This window comes from Pagrus major, chromosome 16 (assembly GCF_040436345.1).
Source record: "Pagrus major chromosome 16, Pma_NU_1.0".
In the NCBI taxonomy this organism is placed as follows: Eukaryota; Metazoa; Chordata; class Actinopteri; order Spariformes; family Sparidae; genus Pagrus; species Pagrus major.
The window spans coordinates 3,086,816-3,112,360 of NC_133230.1; the positions used below are offsets into that span (position 1 = coordinate 3,086,816).

Here is a 25,545-nt window from a genome sequence, read left to right on the forward strand (position 1 = left end):
AAAGAGAAGACGAAGGAGACAATAAAAGGGAAGGAAGCGAAGGAGCCAAAGCATGTTACAAAGCCAAAGCATGAACACATCAGCGAGGTGGAAGATGAGTGAGAATAGAAGAAGAGAAGAAAAAGTACGAGACAAAACGAGACGAAGAAGAGACGAAGGGTGAGGGGAGAAGCTGAGAGGAGTTTACAGCCATGCTAGCAGCTCTGTGAGGGTCTTTGACGCACAGCTGAGCTTTGAGCTAAACGCTAACAACAGCATGAAGACAAAGTAAAGCCGAGGCTGATGGGAATGTAGTCAAGACCGAAGATGAAGAGGAAGGTCAAGAAGATGAGCGACAGTACAGACTGCAAACTTCAACATCCAACGTATTTCAGGTCGAAGCAGCCGCATAGATAACTGTCAATAACTGCAAGGAGATGAAGAGGGAGAGAAATCCACCAGACTCCCTTATAAAATCACTCAATTTTGTGAGTTTATGAGTCAAAAGAAACTTTATAAACTTTACAAAAGTCTGTCTCTGATAAATTCTTCATTATTTGGGCCTTTTTGTGAATTCGGCAAATGTTCTTTCTTTCTTTCTTTAAATCTGTTTGTCCCAGAGATGTATGTGTTTATTTACACATAGAGGACGTGACGTGAGATCTGATCACTGTGGTCACTCAGGATGCACTTGTGATACAGAAGTTTCTGTTTAAGAGGAGATGAGCTTATATAACTCAGATCTGCCCGCCTGTTAACAGAGACTCCAGTCTGCAGTGCAGTTCATACACTTCACTGATAAACAAAGACACCTTTGTTCATATTCTCACGCTCTCTCTCTCTGCTGTGAGATACTTTCTGTCTTCTTTTACCCCTAACTTCCCGCATCCATGGCGAGGGGAATGACAAGAAACACAAAGAAGGAGGAGCAGAATGAAAAGCCAGAGAATGAAAACATCAGGGAGGAGGAGGAGGATGAGAGAGAAGTTGAAGGAGGAGGATGGAGAACCATGATAACACGTCCTATCAGAAGCCAACTGGCAATACATGACATACGACTCTTTCGCTTCCCACTCGCATATTTCGTCACATGTCATCACCCGTCTCGCTCCCTCTCTCCTGTAATTCTACTGTACGCTATCTAACAAAACAGAAGAGCCAAAAAAAGATCTTTTCCGGCAGCATCAGGTTTTCATTTCCATCAAAGACATCTGGCTGCTCATCATCGTGCACGTGTCTCTCTGTCTCCTTTTCAAATCCCACTCTGCGAATCGTCTAATAATAAAACAGACGTTGTTGTGTTTGTGCAAAGACGTTTTCGGCGGGGAAGCTTCTCTGCCTGCCGCGGTGAAACAACTCACCTTTTGTGGTTTCGTCTTCGATGGGCTGCTTGAAGAGGGTGATGTCTTTAAACGTGCAGAGGAACAGAACCACCTTGTCGTTCTCGTTCCTGATGGGAGCCACTTGCATGTAGAACCACACGGGACTTCCTGCAAGAGACAATCGGATAATCTCAGCTGCGTCAAAAAACACCTGGAGAAGTTCAAAATCATTTAAGAATAAGAAGCTGGAAACATCTTCTGACCATGAACCGTTGAGAAAGCAATGAAAGCATCACGAGTGGACTGGATTACAGCACTGATGTTGGGAGGTGGGACAGATCCTACGTCCCTGATGTCCACAATAATCTGCATAAGAACAAACTGATCCTTCTACTTCCTTCACACGACGTGGTTTAACGGCTTAATGTTGAAGGTCATCAATCTAAGAGACTCGCTGTTCTTTCAGCTTTTCCGTGACTTTATTACCTCCTCTTTCAGGAGAGCTCGACAAAGTTGCATACACACATTAAAATCATCATTTCTGTGGCTACACGTTGTTGGTAGTCACCATCCATCTCGTTTATATCGGCCTCCATAAGGGCCTCGTGCATTCGTCAGCAGATTTGAGCCATTTTGAAATTGATCTTTTTTCATTTTTTACTGTTTCTTCCCTCGCTGCCTCGTGCTCCTCCACCCTCGCTTTCTGCTCTCGCAGGTCATCCCTCTTGGAAGACAGGAACATTTTAAACTATTTTTGTTCTGCACTCTTTTGTTCATTGTGCTCCTCACCAACGCTGCTGATCCCGAAAATTTACTGCTCACTCTTCTGCTGCTTTATCGCACCCAACAAGAGGACTCTGCTGTTTTTACCTTAAACGACCTGTTGAAGTTACATTTCATCCATATTTACACTAGAACTTATTACATTTTAATCATTCATCCATCAAGGTTGTATCTGACCTCTCTATGCTATTCATCCATTAGCTGGCATATATGAACAGTGGTTTAAATCATCTATACCCTCAAACACGTATGAATAATAAATGTTACAGAATTTGAACAAGGTGACAAAGTTCTCTGCAGAAAAAGTAAAATATCACAATATGAATAACATCTGCAGAAAGTGCACAAAAATGTAAATGAACCTGAGACTGAGAGTTCATAAAAACATGTTTCATTAACCATCAATTCATGTAGTTCATGAATTCATAAATGAATTTGCCCGCTTAAAATAATACGGTCGACACAAGAGAGGAGTTAATACGAGCATTACTCAGCAGCTGCAGCTGGAAACTAACTATGTGGTTAAGTTTAATGTTTTATAATGATGTGATTCCTGTTGCAGAAGAAATATGTGTTAAAATGTCAGAGGAGAACAATGTAGAAAGCATTTATTAGTTGTTAAACATGCAAAAACTGAACTTTCGGACACTTTGGAGCAGCAGAAACAAGTTGTGAACACAACACTGACATAGCTGACTAATTGATTAGTCAATCGACAGAAAATAAATCATTGAATGCAGTTTTCAGCTTCTTAAATGTGGAGATATTCTGCTTTTCTCTGCTTTATATCATCAAATTTAATATCTTTGGGTAGTGGACTGACAAAATAAGAGATTTAAAGACATCACCTTGGACTTTGAGACACTGGGATGGACATAAATACTAAATACTTAAAAAAATCAGCATGAAAATAATCGTTATTTGCAGCCCTATGGCAAAAAGTTACAGAGCCACGTGATCATCCAGTGTGTCACCTGATTTGATTTTAAGTCCAATAATCACTCACCTTTTAGCTCTGTTTTTGGTTCTCCACCATCTCCTGAGAGAAGTTTCTGTTTATTCAGCTGCCAGCTAGTCTCTAACTGTGTCTGTCTGCTGTCTGCTGCTGAGCAGATATTGTACAAGTGGATTATCAGAGGGTGAATAAAAACTAAATGATGAGCTGAAAGACACTAAAATGCTCTGTAGATCTCGGGGGGGAACTGCAAAGTCTGAGTGACAACTCTCAACTCCAAGTAGGTGTCATCCATTGTTTATATAAAAGTATTGATTATCACTCTGAAAAATATCTGTTAAAGAAATAAACGCGTACGTGAGAGACCGTTCGAGAGTCACTCATTCACTTCTTGTTCTGCAAATAAACTTTGGAAAAGTAAAAGGTCTGGCAGCGCCACAATCCAAAAAAGTTAAACTACAGTTAAAGCTTCTCAAAAGGGAAGATTTGCTGCTTTTTCTGTGTTTTAAATCCTTGTAAATTAAATATATTTGGGTTTGTTTGGGCATTTTTGCATTTATATATTTGCACATTTTACATTTCAGAGGAAAAAGTATCCGTTTTGTATCCTACACATTGCCTCTGTGTTTTCCTTTTATTAATGATCAGCTGATTAAATACTCAACAGACTCTCTGATAATGAAAGTAATGGTTTGCTGCTGGATGGTTCAACAATCCAGACACGAGGTCATAAAGTCATGTTTAATTCTGTCAGCGTTATGAAAGAGATGACACGAGAGATGTGATGTCACGTAATGAGCTAAGCGAGCACTCACTGTTCTTTCTGTACAGCAGGATCTCGAAGCAGTTGGACTCATAGTTGTCAAACGTCTGTCTCACTTTGTCGATGGTCTTCTTGTCCGTCAGCTCTCCGTACATAAAACTGGAAAAGGAAACAGGCCTCATGAGACACAGCAGCGATCAATACTGACCCGACCCCGCAGCCTTATAGTATATCACATATGTTTTGTAACGGCAGTGTCGATCGGTTATCTCACCATAAAGTGTCCATCAAGGTTTAGTCTGGTTTAAAGGAGTAAATTGAAGCAGCGGCAGCATAAATTGTGCTCACAGTGAGGGATTGAGGATCGGTTCTGGATTGGTGCAGCGAGCATTTCCCAGCATGGCTGTAATTATTCCTTAAAGGGCCGAGGACATTTTAATCTGTGCTAATATAATTAGTCTGAGTGATTACTTTCTGTCCCAACAGCCGCAGCGTCTTCAAGGACTAAGAGTTGCAAATGCATAAATGAGAAACATCCGCCCAGTTTCTCCTAATCGATCACAAACAAAAACATTGTAAAGAATTCGTTCGGTGTTCGAGCTTCAGGAAACTCATCCAGGGATTTGGTTTTTAAAAATGGATGAGGAGTCGGTGCTAGGGCTGCCCACTGACTGCAGTCACATTTGATCTCTGGATGCATAAACCTAAAAAACATCCTCCCACTACCGAGCACAGACAAAACATCTGGCAGTAAATCCATTTCTTTATATGACTCAGTGGACCTGACACTGTGCTGCTGGAGGAATGACTGAATTTGCAATTGAAAAAGCAAAGATTAGGGAAAAGAAACCATGTTTTCATCACTGTGATCATCTCCTGAACTGTTGATAACGTTCCTTCGATGAGCTCGAGTACATGTGACCTTCTGTGACCCTCGAGTCATTATGAGAAGTGTCGATACGTCTGCTCTAATATCACAAAGTCACAGCTTTGTACTAAAGTCCAAAGGTCAAAAATGACTCTCCCAAAATGTCTCTGGGCCCCATTAACAGGCCTCCATCCTCCATCATGTTGGCAGCAGCCTGTGAGTGTGAGCTCTCAGCGGAGCTCCTCTATGCTCTCACTGTCACGTCTGAGTGGATTGTTGGTCTCAGCTCGGAGCAGCAGGGAGTGGACGGATAAATATCGCCGCCTCTCTTCTCACTCAGCTCGGTGTCCGGCTCGGGAGCCTTTTTAGCCGCCGGGCCGGCCAAGGCCGTCACCCCGTGGGTCGGATCCGAGAGGCGCCTGAGGAGAGGAGGCGTCCTTTTGGAGTCAGATTTTAAAACGTCTTTGACTGACAGGCGAGTGAGACGCCGTCCTCGAGTTGGACGGGGCAGTGCTCCCCTGGCAGCTCCAAATTGGATTCATTTCAGAGTCTCACTGAGCGCTGTACCATCTCTGCTCTCTCTACTCTTTCTCTTTTACAGCTAGTGGAAATGCCAGATGCTGAGTCTTTTTCATTCTCGCAGCGTTACCCTGCTGAGCTCCACACTTTTGGTGCATGATTTGCGTAGCCGCTCTCCGGCTGTAAACGAAGTCGGTATCATGTAAACAGCTCTCCGGAGCAGCTTTAATGATCACTGCGGAGGGACGGAAGCAGGAAGGTACAAAAAAATGTCACTTTTTAATCCTCTCTCTCTCTCACTGTGCTTAATAATGGATGAAACTGGATAAAAAAACGACATATTCAGAGATTTTTGCGGGAAATAAAGGAGCACTTTGAGAAGAACGTGGTTTTAGTCTTAAAAACAATGACTCAAGGCTCCTCTGCTGTGGTTTTAAGAAGCTGGTGTTGAAAAACTATATTGGTTTTTATGGAGGTCCACATAAACTGAAGCATTTAAACCATTAAAAACACATAAAACCCAGGAGATAAGTAAATTATCTTCCTATTAAAGATCCAGTGTGCAAACGTAAAGGAATCACAGATCAAAACTAATGTGTATTCAGTCACACTGTGGGTGCAGTTACGATAAAGAAACAAGACCACAGAGTCATTATCGCTCCATAACCACACTGTGACTGATATTGCTTTAGACGTGCATTAAAAAAAGAACAATACAGTGTTTAAATGATACGAGAAGATGGTGATTTGTAACCTGCATGTGCTGCTCTTCTGCATGACCTCAGCCCGGTGGAAGCCAGACAGCTTGCAGAATCCGTCATTGCTGTAAACTACAGGCCACTCCACGATCTGGGCGTTTCCCAGGAGGAAGCTGGTCTCTGTTTGGACGGACAGGGACAGAAAAACATCAAGTCAGTCCACAGTCACAGCAATCAAATATGAATCACAGATGAAAGGCTGCAAAGCTGCTGAGCCTCTGGAGAAGATTTGAAGGAGTCACAACTCAAAAACATCAACTAACGACGATTCATCATCTTGAAACCTGAATTAAAAATCAGCCCTGTTGCTCCAAACTTTAAAGCCTCACTGGTTCAGGTGGTTTAATCTCGATTCTCTACACACCACTTGTCCTTCACCAGCTCAGTCATGACATGGACTAGAAGGAAAGACACAGAAGAAACACCTAACAAAAACTCTTCACCGTCTAAAGGAGCGATTACAGCAGCCAATCCCCCTCTGAAAGTTAAAATAAAAAACTACAGAGCTGTCCTTTAAAAGCTGCAGCATCCTGCCTGCCCTTTGAAATTAAAGAGCTGAGTAAGACAGTCGGTTTGAATCATCTCGACCTTTCTGCTCTCCCCCTTCATGCCAAACAACTACTTATCTGGATTTTCAGCAAAAAGTGCTTCGACATTTATTATTTCTCAACCTCAGTAGTAATCTTTAATAAGTGACGGCCGCAGCTCATTTCATTCTTTAAACCTCCTCTAAACCTTCATACAGGGTCTGTGACAGTTAAACCACAATTATTAAGATCTTTGTCACGTCACTGCCTTTGTGATTGACTGATGACTGTTTTCAGTGACGAAGAAAACAAGTAATCGACCTTTAACCGGCTGCACTTATTCGCCAATAAAATAAGGATGAATTCATGCGGCAGGCTGCAGCCGAGGAGCTCGTTTGTGCGAGGAGCAGATGATCGTAGGCATCTCCTTATTAGCAGAAATGATCACCATCCCCCCCCCAAAGGCTCCACCATGAAATCTATGAGAGAGAAAATAATTTCCCTATCTGTCAATCCCCTCGTTAAACCTGAACAGACTCACCAGCGGCTGCAGCAGACGCAGCCCGGGGGACACGAGTCTGTAGAAACATCTTTCTCCCTCTTTCTCTTTCATAACCACACAGATATTAATTATTAATTTAATATATTCTACGGTGAAAGCTGTGGTCACCAGGGAGGATGATGAAAGAGGTTAGACTGTTAAACATTTAACCATAAAACGCTACGTCACAGTGCTGTCAGCCGGTGGCACGCTCTGTCTTCAGGGTTATAAAAATCAACTTGAAGAGGTTTTATATTAGCTTGACTTAGGTCATCGATTACAGTAAATCCTCAGTCATCATTGTAAAGCTTTCTCAAAGGGAACATTTAATGTCTGTTTGAGTAGCTTATGGCAACATTGTTTGGACAAAAGTTTGGGAACAAGATGTTGTTACACAAAAAGTGAAAGTGAATATGTTAATAATGAAACTAAAGTAGGCAGAAACTTTTCTATCAACTGTGGATGGATGTTAGTTCTGACTGATAAATCATCTTTTTATCGTTATCGCAACATTAAGCATTCATGTTAAACACTTGCAAACGACTGCCTGAAGCCAGATGAGTCCAAAAAAAAGTTTTATTTTGTGATTTATTCACACTCAGCATGGAGCCCTGGATACCCGGGGGGAAGCATTCACACTGTCCTGCCAATCAGATAATCGTCAGCTACCCCGCAGATTGAACAGTGTCACATTTGTGGTGACTGCGGTGAATATCGGTTTATTATCGCAAGTAAATAACGGTATATGAACTCTTCTGGATGTCAGTGAATCCCCAGATTCCCAGAAAACTACTTACAACATGACCTCAGCATCCTCAGTGGGAACTACAGCCCTGAGTAGAGTGATATCAAACCCGATAATCAGCTCCTCCTCCAACAATGCGGCCATACAGATCGTCTGTGCAAGGAGCTTATTACAACCCATAATTACACTAATTTCTTTCGACAGCGACCTCTAGTGGCTGCAGTAATAAGACTCGAGCTTAGGAGGAAATCAGTTGATGCAGAGAGGAAGAGACTGGAGTGGATGGACGGCTCAGACACACCCAGACTTCATTGAAGGTACAAAACACAACTTTAAAATAACTATCACACACTTATTTTAACCCAAACAGGATCTTTTCCAAAACCGTTTCAATGTTAACCAAGTGATGAAGAGGGTCCGGCACGCCTGTCACCATGTTTTAATAAACCAAAATTATCCCTCAACATGACCTTTTCATTGAGTGAGTTAACAGTCAGCTGCTGCACAATAAAATCCCAGAAGACTTGGTACAACAACGAGCTTCCCCACCAGCAGAAGGAGACTTACATTACTGCACAAGTGTTGACTGCGACAGATTTTTTAACAGCACTGCAGGTAAAGTTCAAGTCTTGCAAGTTATTTTTAAGAGCAATCAGGCCCGACCCGGACCCCGCGGCTCCTTGAAAGGTCAGAAAAAGTATCGCCCTGCTTTAGAAGATGGTCAGCAGTATTTGCAATTCGTAATTAATGAGCTGAAACTGCATTTAATGTCCTTCAACACCTGCCAAAATCTGCTCCACCAGTAACCTGAATTACAGCCTCCTCTATTCCAAAAAAAAAAAAAAAGTTGGCGGGGAAAAGAGTGAATTTGTAGATGAAACGATTGTTTGCACGCCCTAAAAACATCCTGAGCGTGCAGCAGCGTTTCCCACAGTGCCATGTGACACAGCAGTTAAACTATGACACAGCAGTTAAAATCTCTGCAGTGAAACACGACAGATGAGTTTCTTGAACGTGTGTCAGCAGCTCTTCTCACAGACCGATGAGTAAAAAACCCTCCAACAGCACAGTCGATTGATTCCACTGGGCAGCCATCAGATGATATAAAAGAAATACTAACTGTAATAAAAAATGTTCTAGCTGCAGTCAGGGAAAATCCTCTGTTGTGTCAGCAGTGCGGCGGGATATGGGATTCATAATAAAACTAAAAATTGGTTCTGTATATCCGTCAGAGTCCGAACAAATAATCACATGAGCATGTTTCATTTAAACGTGAGTCTGACAGAGGGAGAAGCTGCTTCACCTGAGAACCAGCTGGGTTTTTTTAAAAGAAGCAGAGTTTTTGGACTGATTTTATCTGCTCATGTATTCAAGAGTTTCTGTCTTTTCTGCCAAAAGAAAACAGTGTTCGCTGCAGTTTACAGTAAGTGAGGTGCTCTTGTGATGAGAACAGCTCTGAAAGTGCTTCCAGTGAAGAGAAGTGTGGAGAAAATGGAGAGTAAATTCAAACAACCTGCTGATCGTGCTCCATCAGCATCAGCTTTGTGGTGTTCAAAGCGTCAAAGTGGCAGAAATGTGAAATAATATCTTGGTCACGACAACCGTACAAAATCTCCTGATCCAGTAGAAACTGGGCTGGAAACTTCTGTCCAAAAACAGGCATCATAATCTATTTAATGACAGTCATGGTCCACGATCTGGATTCTGATCTTTCTCCATTTTTGAATGTCCTGTAGACGAAAACCAGACTTGAAATAGCCGGTGAATTTCTCCATTTGTGCCATTTAAACACATTTTTGCACTAAAAATACTACTTTTCTTTGGCTGCGATGCCAAACGGAAACATTTTCAAGCAAAAGTGCCAGCCACATCTCCAGGATGTAAAGTTAGCAGTTAACGTTTCTGCTAAACCACAGAAACGTCCAAGGCTGATGTGAAGTAGAAGGTTGGAGAGGAAAGTGGAGTCGCTACTACATCGAATTAGGCTAAACAGACGACCAGAGTTCAAGTCTCACCATTAGATATTTAAAAAGGACACCTGGAGACATTTCCATCTGTTTCTGTGCTGTCAGAACCAGGTGTTTATTAAAAGATACCAGCGTACATCTCCGTCCGCGATCGTGGGCGACCAAAACAGATATTTTAAGCCAAACCGTGATGTTTTCCTAACCCTAACCAGGTGGTTTTTGTGCCTTAACCTAACCAGAGCAGAAGCACCGCGTTGTGACGACAACATAAAGAAACATGCAGGTTGAACCCGTCTCTGGTTTTGCAGAAACGTACTTAGCTAACATTTATTCTGGAGATTGAGCCTGTCAAGCTGAGTCTGAACTGTCCAAAAATGGCCACAATGGTAACAACATGGTGTTCACTCTAGCACCACCCACAGGACGAACTCTGCATTTCTGCATCACAACTAGATTTTTTATTCCTCCAACAGGTTTTGTTTGCTGGTGGTGGCTCACCGGTGGTCAGAACAAATCCAACAACACTGCAGTGCACTGTGGGTAACGTGTGAATCCAGAACGATATCAGCCTCACCCGTCTCTCTTTCCAAACAATTACTTGAGTGATTGTTCTGCACAAAAAGGAAGCGGACTTCCTTAAAGTCATCACCTAAAACCTGCCGCTGCAGCCTCCTGTGTGCCCTCTGGAATCAAAGAGCCGACTAAGACTTAATGCGACACAAACAAACTCCAGAATCATCTCGACCTTTACCGCTCTCCTCTTTCATCACAACCAATTACTTAGCTGGACCCCGAGTTTCGACCAATATGGCCGCCTGAAGGCCGCCGCCGACAGAAGCCGCTTGAAGACAAAGAGCAGGGACGACGTTCAGACCATCAGGGGACTCAACGTCTCGACTGAAACCCACTGATGAGATTATCTGAGCGCTAACAGCTCTGATTCAATTGTCAGGGAGTTCTGTAACAGGCGACATGAGACCTTTTAATTTCAGACCTAATTTACAGTTGAAATGAAAGAGCCAAGTGACAATAAAGACGCATCAATGCAGAGAAAAGACGACTGTGATGATCTGAGACACCCACAGGAGACACTGACAACCAGTGGTGGAATGTAACCAAGTACATTTAGAGGTACTTGTACCTTACTTCATTATTGTTTCCATGCCACTTCGTACCTCTACTCCAAATATCTCTGAATACTTTTTTGTTTCAACGAATTTCTACAAACACAGATCAGTTACATTTTATCATTGTTGAAGGGTAACTCCACCAGTTTTACACTTTAAATTGTGTTTACAGGTCTTGAGGAGTACCACTGCACATGTGAAAGAAAGTCGTGTAAAGCCCTTTTGTGGCTCCAGGTGAAGCATTGTGGGTAATGTAGGCGCCAGGTGTTGAAAAGCTGAAAAAGGTGATATCTCTTTTAAAAGTGTCCATAATGAGTCCAGCGGTGTTACGGGAGTGCAACGCAGACCAGTGGACCACTTTCAAAAACCTACTGCCTACATTACCCACAATGCAACTTCGCCACAGAGTGACATCACCAGAGGCAGTTTATCAGAAAACCTGCAGCTTCTCGTGGAGACACAAAAGACTTGGTAACACCACTAACATTCATTAAATAATGTTCATTTTATAATAATTATCTTACTGTTAAACAATTAAACTGCTTAATATATTGTTTATAAAGAATTTCAGTGTTTGGAAACAGTCAAATAACTATTAACTAAAGTTTAATTAACTATAAACTTATTAATGAAGGTCATTATGAGGTGTAACCAAAACCTGTAAACACACTTTAATGTGGATAATTCGTGTTTTTTAGGAGGTATCCTGTCCAACCAGCTTAAGTTTAAACTTAAGTGTATTTTTGCCACTTTTATCCTCATACTCTGAGAAATAATCAGCATTTCGAGGCCATTTATGTGGAAAAACTCTAAAGCTCCAAACACTGAGGAATAATCCGTTTTTAATTTCTCTCTCTGTGTCTCTTATAATGTTTGCACGGGAAAGCTTATATCCTGCTTTTTATGATCTTCTACAGGGCTGCAACTAACAAATATCTTCATTATCGATTAATCTGCTCATTATTTTCATATATTCATCATTTATAGTCTATAAAATGTTCAAAAATGTTAAAAATGCTGATCACAGTTTCCTAGAGGTCAAAGTGACGTCTTCAGATTGCTTCTTTTGTTCAACCTACAGCCCAAAAACCAAAAAACTCTTCATTTACTGTCAGAAATGCAAAGAAAAGCAGCAAATCCTCACATTTAAGAAGCTGCAACCAGCAAATGTTTGACATTTTTTGCAGCTTCTTTTCCTTTTATCGATTAAATGATTGATATTCTGCAGCAGGCAAACAAACTGTATTATACTGTAGAAATCATCCTTTTTTTAGGGAGGTGGGGCTTCCCTCAACCAAATCGAGGGTGTCAGGACAGATTGCTGCACAGATCTGTAAAGCCTCTTGAGGGATACACATAAAATTGACTTGACTTGATCCATGTCTCAGTTTCAGTCCCATGATCCCTTCAAACTTAAAAGCTGCAGCATCAGAACAATCACAACGCTCTTCAAATCAGTCCAGATAACAGCTTGTGTGGCCACTCAGAGCAAAAAACACACAAAAACAAGCCAACTCCAACCAGAAGCTCTCCAAAAAAGCCCCCTGGAGCAGCCCAGTGACACAAACACCGCCATGACAGCCTGAAACACCTTCTGGAACAGTCTTCTTGACCTTTATCTCCACCCACCTGGCCCTGCTGCCTCCCCTCATCCACATCCACTGACTTTAATTCCGGCCAATTACTCTGCCGACTTTTCTGGGAAGACAAAAAGAAAAAAGCAATCAATCTAATCAGAGGAGAGTGCGCGTATTTTCTCAGGGCCGGTGCCAAGTCCGCGGCGCACTTTATGGAGAGGGAAGAAACATGAGCTGCAGCCTGATAAAACCACAAAAAACCCAACCAATCAGAGCTGAGTTATACTGAAGACATTAAGATGATGAAGAACTGAGCACATATTTGTTATTGAACCCAGCTGATCGCTCATTTTACTTCACAACCTGTCACTTTAGTCCAATAAACAAAACGCAGCTGTAATGACGCAGGGTGCTCATTTCAACCTCGCCTCTCTCCTCATATAAATACAAATAATAACACGAGGTAGAGGCTTTAACTGGCGGTTAATTAACGATCATAATGCTGCAGCTTTATTGGCTGAGCTCCTATCAATGCTCATCAATAAAAACAGGCCAAAATAAACTTTTAATCGCATATTTAACATAATTTTGTCTCCAAAAAGTCGAACAGAGTGGAGAATAAATCGGTGCGTAAACTGTGACTCCCGGTGAGCATCCTGAAACGAGCAGAAGCCGACATGAACCAAAAATGTATTAGATTTTCCTCAAAACTGCATCACACGTTCCTCCCAGTGGAAATAATCCTGTTTACATGTAACTTAAACCAGTTTAACGTTACTTATTACGCGTGCAGCCGATAGAGAGAAGGTGAACTCCATCACAGCATCATAAAAGCCGGTGTGAAAGTGTGACTGTGCGGGTTTATCCTCCACCTCCACCTCCGTCATATAAAAGCACACTGTATTCCAGCAGAGTCCGGGTCCGAGCCGCCTGGAGAAGCCAAACCCAGACACAAGCCTCGCTCCGACGCGCGGACTCACCACTTGAACGCCGGACGATGTTCTCCAGAAAAGTGTTCTGCGGTGCCACAAGCCCTCTCTTTCCCCCGGGCATCCTGCTGCGGGCGGGCGGAGCTGGTGTCGGTCAGGGTCTGCGGCGGTGTGCGTGCTGCTCGGAGGTCGGTTCTGACGCTGGCTCTCAGTCGGACCGATGGAGAAGCTCATTGTAACCGTGCGCTCTGGCTGCTCGGGGCGCACTGAGCCACGGCGGCGGCGCTGCATCCCCGCTGCCCGACCGGAGCGCCAGGACGCATGCGTGTCTGCTGCTGTGGGCTCGGTCCTCCAAATAATCATGTGCTGTTATGATACATGTTTATGTCCACAGTGTGATTACGTTTCTCGACTTAATGACATGATACCGCGTTATTAATAACAGTGATAATAATATGATTGTAAAAAGAATACATGAGAAGTCTCTTTATGAAGGGGCTGGAAATTAAAGTAACTAATGAGTTTATTACAGATAACACGCTCACTAATGATTTAATGATTGTTATACATTAATAAAATCAGGTTTTGGGTTGCCAGGTTGTGAGGATGAGGATGGGAGGATGAGGGAGGATGGAGGACGAGGATGGAAGATGAGGGAGGATGGAGGATGAGGGAGGATGAGGATGAGGGAGGATGGAGGATGGAGGATGAGGGTGAGCGAGGATGGAGGATGGAGGATGATGCTGAGAGGGTATGGAGGTTGAGGATGAGGGAGGATGGGGGATGATGATGTGGGAGAATGGAGGATGATGATGATGGAGGATGATGATGAGGGAGGATGGAGGGTGAGGGTGAGGGAGGATGGGGATGAGGGAGGATGAGGGTGAGGTAGGATGGAGGATGATGATGAGGGAGGATGGAGGATGAAGGAGGATGGAGGATGGAGGATGATGATGAGGGAGGATGGAGGATGAGAATGTGGGAGGATGGAGGATGATGATGAGGGAGGATGGAGGATGAAGGAGGATAGAGGATGATGATGAGGGAGGATGGAGGATGAGAATGTGGGAGGATGGAGGATGAAGGAGGATGGAGGATGATGATGAGGGAGGATGGAGGATGAGGATGTGGGAGGATGGAGGATGAGGATGATGGAGGATGGAGGTTGAGGATGAGGGAGGATGGAGGATGAGGATGAGGGAGGCTGGAGGATGATGCTGAGAAAGGATGGAGGTTGAGGATGAGGGAGGATGAAGGACGGGGACGAGGGGGGATGGAGGATGAGGACGATGGAGGATGGAGGATGATGCTGAGAGGGTATGGAGGTTAAAGGTTGGGAGAGGATCGGGGATGAGGATGAGGGAGGATGGAGGATGATGATGTGGGAGGATGGAGGATGATGATGATGGAGGATGGAGGATGAGGACGAGGGAGGATGGGGGATGATGATGAGGGAGGATGAGGGAGGATGGAGGATGATGAGGATGGGGATGGGGGAGGATGGAGGATGGGGATGAGGGAGGATGAGGGAGGATGGAGGATGGGGATGGGGGAGGATGGAGGATGAGGATGAGGGAGGATGGAGGATGAGGACGAGGGAGGATGGGGATGGGGGAGGATGGAGGATGAGGATGAGGGAGGATGGAGGATGAGGACGAGGGAGGATGGAGGATGAGGGAGGATGGAGGATGATGATGATGGAGGATGGAGGATGAGGATGAGGGAGGATGGATGGAGGGTGATGATGATGCTGAGAGAGGATGGAGGTTGAGGATGAAGGAGGATGGGGGATGATGATGAGGGTGGATGGAGGATGATGCTGAGGGAGGATGATGATGATGGAGGATGAGGATGAGGGAGGATGGAGGATGAGGGAGGTTGGAGGATGATGCTGAGGGAGGATGATGATGATGGAGGATGATGATGATGGAGGATGAGGATGGGTTCAATTCAACTTCGATAAAGTGGAGAACAACAACAACAGTGTGGTGTCTGACCATGAAGCGGTGAAAACAGAGTCTCTCTCTGCAGGAGTCCCTCAGGAATGCTCATTAGCTTGTATGGAGGGTTGACGGGGCCCCTGGGAGCCAAAGGCCCCAACTGGAACTGTGGCCGGTGCTCCGTCCGTCTGTCTGCTCGACCTGACGCCACCACATTTTACTCACTGAATCACTCTACTGTTCATACCAGGACTCAAAACATATCAGGGCCTAAAGCTGCTCTGAGCTCCTCACTTATTGACTGGAAAACAATAAAAGGAGGCACAGGAGTTATTTATAACTTTAAATAGTCTCATATGAGTTGAAGTTTTTATTACGGGCTGTAATAGCTGCAGCACATTAACGCACATTGATTGACTGAGAGGTTTCATAATAACTGTTACATAAGCAGGCAGAAATAACAGTGTTACTGTAACTTAAAGCAATAGTTCCCAACATTTTTGGCTTTTCATTCCATCTTCATCTTCTTTTCTTTTTAATTCAATAACGTCGCCCTCGCAGTATCCGTTTATTAATTCGCTGCACTTCTGTACACAGCTGAAACACATACAGCCATGACTCATACGAAGTGCTGTAGCTGATGCAGAGCCAGCTGCAGGCTGACACCAAAACAGGATCAGTATTTACTGTTATTAGGCTGTAACTGATCAAAACTCTGGTTTAGTTTACTTTTCGGGACAACCTCAACGCTAGATGCAGATAAATCCAACATACTACAAACGTGAACTTATCCTCTAAAATGATGAATCATCAATGGAGAGAAAAAAAAGGTAAAGATTAGAGAGAAATGTCTAAAAACATGTTGTTTCAGTTGACACAGTCGCTCTGATGCTGGACCGGATGTCAAAGTCTTATTTTGTGAATCTCTCATCTCATTTCTGCACCTGTTAACACCCACTGATTCTCATCCGACGCCGTCACAGAGGATGTGACAGCATTGTGTGTGTCTGTCTGTGTGTGTGTGTGTGTGTGTTTGTGTGTCGTCAGTAAGCGTGCACGGCTCCAAACGCTCCTGTGGGACGCCCTTAATTGGCCCACTTGCATCATGGGGTATCAAACATATGTGACAGCGCAGGTCGGACAGCTGCCGTCTGCTCCAACAGCCTCTCTCTCTGAAACATTTAGTGAATGTCTCTCGCTCGCTCGCTCTCTGCTGCACGCACAACTGTACGGAGGTTCGCCGAAGCCAAAACTGCTGCTGGAGAAAACTCAATAATCTGCTGGAGCTGGATTTGACTGGCCGTCAGTTCCAGCGCACAGCACCAACCATCAGTGGTTTTTGCTGACACTGGATCTTATTTTATGGAGAAAGTGTTTTCTGGTTGTCGCTCAGATTCCTGAAAGTTAGCTCTGTTAGCTCCAAAGTTAGTAAACACTGCTACCAGAGCCGTTCGAGCTGACAATGGATCCGGCCTCGATGGACAGACCTCCCGACCGAGCCTTCAGTGAACTTCCCCCCCTTAAGGGTCCACTATTTACGGACAGGGATTAAGTGATGTAATGTAGAGCAGAAAAATCCTATCTTTGGTCTTTCGGTGTAGAGGCGAGCCTTTGTTGCAGCGATATTGCAGAGTCTCTGTGTGAAAAGGGCTTGGAGTGAGCAAGAGTCAAGAGTAAATCTCAGACTGGCTTTTTTGTCGTTGGCGACAGCTTTAAATGAAAGGCTGCAGAGCTGGACTTGTTGCTGTTGAATAGTAAGTAATATTAGCCAGCTTGCTAAGTTATATATCTTGTGTTGATGCACTTGCTTGATGTTTATCTGTGTTAGCAAAGCTGTCAGCCAAGTCAGCCCATTTCAACAGAGGTTTAGCTGGTAGCATGTTACAGCCAGGTGTTAGTGTCTCTGGTTCAGGTTACGTTAGCTTGGTGTTACTGTGCAACTTGACAAAAATACATGTTTAATTCTAGATGCAGGTTTCAAGACAGAACTTTGTCACAATGTGCCGAGTTTTGCTTGTAGTTAGCACATAACATTACATCTGACAAACTGTATTTACAGCAGCTGGGTTGCACTCCAGAAACAGTTGGCGCTTACTCCATAATGTTGCTTTAAGCTCCGTAAGTGGAGCGACTGAACTCACGTAAGTAAACCTTATTATTTTAACCCAAAGCATGAGCTTTTCCTAAACCTACCTAAACCAAACAAAGTTAAAAACAATCCTAGTATAATATCTGAAGTTTGTCAGCAAAGTTTTGCATATGCAATATTATTGCTAACTTGACTGTGGAGCCTTTCACATGCAAAACTGACAGTAGAGAGTTGAGGGGCATAGTTGTGGAGCTTAAGGCCACTGACCAGGCTGCTGTGTTGGAAAAAAGTTGGTAGTGATGTTTCACAAGAGACAAAATGTTTATTTTATTCATAAAAAACACATCTTCCCTTAATCAAAGTGTTTTTGTTGCCTGGCTCTAACCAAACACTGGAGGCAGGAAGCTGTCCTGGTGGTTTTCTCTTCAGACTCAGACAGCAGCAGAGCAACAGCTGCATGAAAACAACGTCTCAGTCAGGAGTGTTTGTGTGCAGACAGAAGACCCAAAAGACACAAACAAAAGGTGCATTACTTGAAAGTTTCCACTTGTGTGTTGATGATAAAATCCTGGCGAGCATTTCCCCAGATGAGCAGAAACTTTGTGTTTGTTTTCCTCCCAACACAAACAGAGAATGAGCTTCACCGCTCGGGTAAAATATCTCGTGTTCAGGTCCGATACACACTTTTTAAAGCAGGTAAAGAAACACCACAGGACCAACAAGAGCGTAAGTTACCTGGCACTTTTAATTTTGGAGATTTAGGAATTTAATCTCACTCTTTGGAAGTCCAACTGGACAAAATATAATAAAAACAAACTTTGTTTTGTTTATGATCCCATGTGCATCTGAACAAAGTACACTCGAGCTGGCTTAACTTCGGAGTTTTTGCTGCACGTGCTTCAGACCGGACAGCGAGGGGAGTCTCCACGGGGATTTGATGAGTTGTAATTACTCTAATTACACCGCATCACTAACCCCCAATTATGCCCAATCAGCATTCAGCAGGCGGGCCGGTACTGCTCAAGTAGAACCGGCGCTCGCGGCCACCGGTCTCGCAGCGAGCCGCACGCCAGCTGATAATGTATTTCAAGATGCAAAAAGGCTCCGAAGAGACGCCTGCAAATCACCTCATTGACAGGACGAAGCGCTAACGAGCAACAGAACAACTGCGGCAGTCTGAAGAGGAGAGAGAGAGTTTGTGTTAGTGCGGCTCTAAACCTGAGCTTTAGTTATTTCCAGCACTGCAGCTCATCGAGTAGAAACGGGTAAATGTCACACGGTGGAGATCAAAGGCAGCAGTGGGACGACTCTGACGCCTCATTTGGGGAGGGGAAGAGTGGATGGAGGTATCGAACCCCCCCCAGCAACGATCAATGCACCGCCTCCACATCTGGAGGGAGACGTAGCTGCATCCCTGCTTATTGATCTCAGAATTAATTAGTCCAGCTTCCACCAGGGCTGCCTGTCTCCCACTGGTCCTAAAAAAGGAAAAGGATCGAATATCAAAGCACCGATATCACTGCCTCCGCCGAATTTCCAACACCAGAGCAGACTGTGGTCATCCTGCCAACACGCCAGGAGCTCCATCAAAGGTTGAACCGACAACAAAAAAGACAGTTGGTGGAGGAAGTTGGTGTCTGATGGTTAAGCAGGCAGGAGTTGAGGTGAGGCTGAGAAAGGCAGAGCTGAGGGACTAAATGGGTTTTGTCCCCTATAACCTCAGTTGTAGCGCCGATCAGCTGCGTCAGGGGACCGGCATGAGGTCCTAATTGCTGCGTTGATCAATAAGAAGAAGCATCAATAAATTCCTTCAGAGCTGGATTAACCTGTTAGGAGGCTTCAGGGCCAAAATTTACTGTTGACTGACCTCAACGACCAGTCTGAGTGTCTTCAAGTCCTAATAAGTACAGACTAAACAGCTGAGTACACTCAGCAGAGTCATGAAACATCCAGAAAACGAGCTCTCCTCTGGTGAAGTAACCAGCCCGTCCTCATCGGTAAAACGGCCACGTGTTGACTTTAAACGCAGATTTTTATGAACCATATTGAGGTTTGTTGTTAGGCGGTGACCTCTAGTGGTTGGAGTAATTATTACAGCAGCAAAGGAGGTAGTCAGGCGTGGTAAAGAGCGACAAAGTCCGCTTAGGGGGGAGGTCGGGGAGGTAAACAAACACAGGTGCCATAATCATGCAAACTGTCAGGACTTCAGCCAGCTCCAAGTATTCTTCCTGTTGTCTGTGTTTTCTCTCCCGGTTTCCTTCACTTAGCTTCACCCAACCTTCCCCGCCCATCCATGCACCTGTTCAGTTTTTCTTCTCTTCTCCAGATTGTCTAGTTTGCATCCACGTCAGCTTTCCTGCCTGACCCACCGCCTGATCCCTGGATTGATGGTTCTCAGTTTAACCCCTCACTGGATAAATCCACCTGCTCTGACTGCTTGCTTTGGTTTTAACCCTCGTCTGCTATTGGATCCAAGTAAAACGTGAACTTTTAGCTGAACCCGTCTGCCTGCGAGTCGTACAGTACAGAAACGTGACTTATAGAAGACAGGGTTACAACATAAATGAATCTGCATGCAGTGAAACTGGAGTTATTGGGGCCTCAGCACTGTCTCCTTTCTGTTTAGTAATCAAGTAGTGGGACTTCCTGTTTTCTCCGTTTGGCTCCCGAGGGACCCTCGGCTGCCTGCGGTGTCACCTGGTGGGCGCCTGAACAGCTTGCCATGACATTTGGGCAAAGCCTCTTCCGCTGCGGTTTAATTGCAGCCTACTTTTTAAAACCACAAATGTAAATGTTGTTTTAATGCTCCAGGAGGACGGGGTGGAAGCTCCTGGAGGAGGCGCCTGAGGTAACCTGCCTGTGATCACTTTGTTTCGCTGTTATTGCTAATTACAACCGTGATGCTCCTGCTGCAGTTTGTGTCTCTCTGAATCCCCTTTTCCTCCGTCTGAATGTTACAGCTTGAATAGGCTTATTTTGGAGCATTAATTTTGTAGCTTTTAGTGAATCACTCCCTTTTCCTAATCTGGGATACACAGTAGGAGTTGCAGTGGCATAAAGACACACACACACACGCACCGGATACAGTTAAATAAAAGGCCTCAGGAGGAGGAAACACAAGCCAGACATATAAAACACAGCCATATTCAAGAACTGCCAGCAAGAGGCAGGGGTGGCATTATGCTGAGAAAACAGAGAAAAGTCACATTATTAATTGTTTGTCCCTTAAACTTGGCAATGTTGGTCCAAAGGAAGATTTCTTAACAACTAAAGACCAGATTTTCTTTAAAAAAATGGTTACCAATGATGTTTTTTAGCTGTTTTCTATGCCAACTCATCCAAAACATGGTATCTTGGAAGACTATCCAGAGATTTACTCTGATCACTGGAGGAAGAATCAAGTCTTTGGTGACCTCATTGGTGAGTTTTGCATTTAATTAGCTGAATCTAGAAAGAATAGAAAAGATAAAACTGATCCCTGACATCTTTAAAACCAATTCCCTGATTTCCATTAAATGTGCTGTATATTCATGGTCCCCAGAGTATAAATCAATACTTTTCTTGAACCCCAAACTCCTTCATTAATGTCGTCCCGACCACATCATCCGTAACATGTAAAACTAAAGCTCAGATTTCCAGAAATTTGCTATATAGTCATGGTCCTCAGAGAATGAATCCCTACAGTTTTGTTACCCTTGAAAAGTAAAGCCTGTTTTTTTCCATATAATTGTATTCGTGCTCCCCAGAGGCAGGATAGTAAGGATTTTCATGACTTTATTACCCTCAGGCAAACACGCATCTGAGACAAACTGATCCATGCCATTGTATCCTGACTGGTTGCCCTACTTGCCATGACATTTGCTACATATTCATGCTCCCCAGAGGATGAAACACAACACATTTGTGAAAACCAAAAACCAAAACCATTTCACATATGAATCACGGCATGCAAAATAAACCAAAGCCCAGTTTTCCAGAACTTGTATTAATATGTATGGTCCCCAGAGGATGAACCCTCCAGACTTTTGACCCCTTGAACTTCCTATAGTACCATTATCTGATCCATAAACAGGCCCAAACTCTCCACCTGTACACAAGAAATACCAACATATTATGAGCAGAGTGCTGTGATATGTACTGATCACATCCGCGCTCGATAAACTCGACTGATTTGAATTTTTTAACACTTTTAGTTTCGCTGCAGATCATCTGCTCCATCCGTCCTCCCGTGGAGACCTCACAGACTCTTATAACAAGATAGCTCGCACATTGCATTAAACTTTACTGCCACAAGATAAAAACACTTCACTTTATTTATTCCTAGATTTTTGTAATATATATTGGCAAGTAGTGCTTCATATGCAGACCTTTGGATGAGTCACCATCCTGCCTTGCAAACTCATGATACTTAAGGCGAAAGCTTTCTAACTTCAAGATACAGACATTTTTCTCGCAGATGAACTACTATAGCTTTGAGACAAGCAGAACGATCTGGTGATGCTTTTTTATTTCACTTGAGAAAAATAAAATCCAGCAGTGAAATAAGTCGCTTGATGAAGTCATGAGTATTTACATCAGCAAAGGAAGAACTGCAAAAAAAGAAACAAATCTGTGCTGTTGAAGTTTTTCAGGAAAATGCACCGTGAGTCACCTTTGATCGCCCACAGCGGCTATTATCGGCTTCGGTTTCCATGTCAACATGGTGGATTATGTTGTTTAAATGGACAGTAGGAAAGGTGCACGACGGGAAGGTGACGATGAAAATGGAGTGAAGAGTTAATGATTCGATAACGAGGGAATATTTCTTCTGTGTATTAAATGAGATCACCTGAAATGAGAAAACACTAGTTGCCTAGACAAGGTGTAAGATAAGGTAAAGTACCTTCAGTCTGTGGGTTTAAAAGAGTTTCTGCAAGATCATATGGTATAAAATGAGTTTTAAAACAGGTACAGCTCAGATCAGGCGATCTAATTGGTTCATCTCTGGCCAAAACAATACAGATCAATCGTTTTAAGGTGATGTGACGCAAGTGTTGCACTTGCTAGCTCGATATTGTGAATGCTTTACTGACTTTTTGTGGATTAGCATGTTTCACGTGAATGTTTGTCATTGCATGTTGGTAAACTAAGAAATTACTGCTAGTTACGTAATAAAACAATTAATTGCAGCCACAAGTCCCTTTGAATGCCCCCCATTAGCTTCAAAGTTAGCTTGTAGAAACAAGAGAACAACAAGAACAACAAGAACAAGTCCCTTTAGCTTCAAAGTTAGCCTGTAGCCTACTCCCCCCCCACACACACACACACACACACACATACTGTAAGACATGATGACGATGCCCTGATGAGGCTGATAATCACTATTATTGCATAATAACAAAACATTTGGCTGCAGGCTGTCATTTTTTAGGAAACACCTGGATTTTTGATGAGATAAGTGATCTCATACGGCAACAGACCGATGAGGAAATGACACGAGAGCATTAAATTACAGAAAATGAGATCAGAAAACAAGACATCAGATATAAAAGCACCTTTTTACTGCAGCGACAAACATTCATCACAGCACGGAAGTCAAACTTATTATTCATGACGAGCAGACGGAGTCAGAAAAGTCCAGACAACAGCAACAATTAAAACACAAAAACATCACGAAAAACTCGCCTGCCGTGTCCACACGAGTGCACCTGCCCATGTGCGTGCATCTATGCGTGAACAGGCCTCTGGATTTATGGGTCAGGAGGTTTTTGTGTTCCTCCAACTACAAGTGGTGGCAGCGAGGAGAGAAACCTGACTGTTTCAGGGAGGCTGAAATCAGCTTTTGAAACGCTCCGTGCCGCCACCTTGGTCAGGGAGCTGGAGCTGGAGCGGCTGTGTGAGGGCGAGGATGGTTTTTACACGAGCTGACAGTCTGTTTCTCAGCATGGTGCATTAAGTCGTGTTAAATATTTAGCCGTTCCGGCTTGAAACAGCAAAAATGGATGTTAAGAGTCCACGGTGGATTTCCGACCTCTTTTGGCCTGCCTCCTGGTTTCTCAGCATTTCCTCCTAATAAACAAGCCGAGCTCTGTCAGACCGTCTGCTGCGTACACTGGGATTAATTAACTCCACACAAACATACAGCAAGAGGGGTGGTGGAGAAGTGATGGATAAATGGTTTCCAATTAAACAGATTAAACATGTAAAATGCACAACAGGCTCAAAGCGCACAAGGAAAATGGCAAAAAATGATGAAGAGAATGAGAATATGCAGGCTAATAATCATCGCAGAACAGATTCAAAACCAGATTGTCACCGTTAAATTAAATTAACTGAGCCAGGAGTCTGGTCCAGTTTCTTAATGTCCAATCTAAAAATACTCCTGCTTTATCGGCATAATCACAAGCTGGTGGAGTTACGAGGAAGATGTGATTTTTCATTTTTTCTGCAAACAAACTGAAATAAAGACTGAGGAGCAGGAAATGAACAAAATCTCGACTCCAGTTTACAAAAAAGTGTTGTGAGGTTTTAGTTTCCACGCATCTTGACACTTTGCTACAGAATATAATATAATAAAACTTAAATCAATATGAATCCTCGCCGTCTGAAAAACACTACGAGCCAACAAGAAGGTTACATTTTAGATGTTAATATTTTTGGTGTAAAAATCAACTCCAGCGTGCCGTTTGTAGATGTGTGGGAGTGTTATGACTCGTTCTGTCTCCTAACATCTGTGCTCTCCTCACACGCTCAGATCTGATTTCACACTCATAAAATATGTAGGAGGGAAATCTAAATCATCCTCTCATCGAGGCGGAGATAAACATGAGGCGCGCTGAAGTCACACAAAAACAATAAATGATCTTTCACTAAACTTATTTGGCAACAGTTTGACTTTTAATTTACTGATGAGATGTTTAAGAGGAGCCAGCTGGGAGGAATGTCTTCTTTGTTAGGACGGATTTAAATTTTATCTACGACTAATATTTTTGAAGAGATTACGGACGGAAGAAATAGAAGAAGCAGAAGAAGCAGAAGAAGTAGCAGAAAGAAGCAGAAGCAAAACAAGTAGCAGAAAGTAGCAGAAAGAAGCAGAAGAAATAGCAGAAAGTAGCAGAAAGAAGAAGAAGAAGCAGAAGAAGTAGCAGAAAGAAGAAGAAGCAAAACAAGTAGCAGAAAGTAGCAGAAAGAAGCAGAAGAAGAAGAAGCAGAAGAAATAGAAGAAGCAGAAGAAGTAGCAGAAAGAAGCAGAAGAAGACGCAAAAAAAGAAGCATGCCCCTTCTCATTTTGCTGCAGCAGAACATGAAGAACAAGAAGAAAGTGAAGCGGCAGCAGAAGAAGAAGCAGAAGAAGAAGAAGCATGCTCTTCATTTTGCTGCAGCAGAAGAAGAAGCAGCAGCAGAAGAAGAAGCAGAAGAAGAAGAAGCATGCTCTTCATTTTGCTGCAGCAGCAGAAGAAGAACAAGAAGAAAGTGAAGCGGCAGCAAAGGAAGAAGAAGAAAAAGAAGAAGAAGCAAAAACTAAGAAGCAAGAGAAGAAGAGGCTCTGTCTACTAATGTCATTTTCAAGATGGACCCTCACTGTGTCGTGGGAACAATATTTACATGTCAAATCAAACAGTCCACCGTCCTTAAATCCTTAAATCCTTCAAATAAAACAGATCAGATTTGTTTTGCTCCAGCCGTGACTCCTGATCCACAGTGTTCCTGAAGACGCCTCATTAAGAGTCACTGAGTCCCGCTGACGTCACCGTGAGGAAGTCAGCTGAGGAGAAACATTAAAGAGCCTCGTCCTAATTAAGGGACCGCTTCCTTTGAAGTTCATGGCTTGTGTGGTCTTTAGTGGACCCAGAGTCCAGGACGAACCTGCTCGTCGAGCCTCAAAGGGACGAGATGATGCACCGAAGCTGTTCTCATCAGCCAGTAAAGTTGGGACGGATGATCCGGAGAAAAACTAATATCTTTTCCAGCCTGGCGTGTCAGGGCCCAACGGCCACGCTGCAAACATTCATCTGATTGAAAGTGAAAGCTGAACCCATGTCTTTAATATCTGCCACTGCATAAAATCCTGTTTCATAGTAATACAAAGCTCTGCACGGTGTTTTAGCATCTGATAAGCTTCCAACTAGCGGATACGTTACTTAAACTGACCTTTCTGAGTCATATTTCATGATCTC

The 25,545-nt window shown here is 43.5% G+C and overlaps 1 protein-coding gene across 1 annotated transcript in view; it reads right to left on the bottom strand.

Moving 5' to 3' along the window:
* The window catches only part of kcnh5b (potassium voltage-gated channel, subfamily H (eag-related), member 5b), a 128,614-nt gene that overhangs the window by 98,699 nt on the left and 4,370 nt on the right, over positions 1-25,545 (bottom strand). Inside the window, exons 2-4 of the mRNA XM_073483629.1 lie at positions 5,944-6,067; positions 3,855-3,961; positions 1,341-1,469 (exon numbers count right to left, since the gene is read on the bottom strand). Of these exons, the coding sequence (XP_073339730.1) occupies positions 1,341-1,469; positions 3,855-3,961; positions 5,944-6,067 (360 nt within the window). The remainder of the gene's footprint in view (positions 1-1,340; positions 1,470-3,854; positions 3,962-5,943; positions 6,068-25,545) is intronic.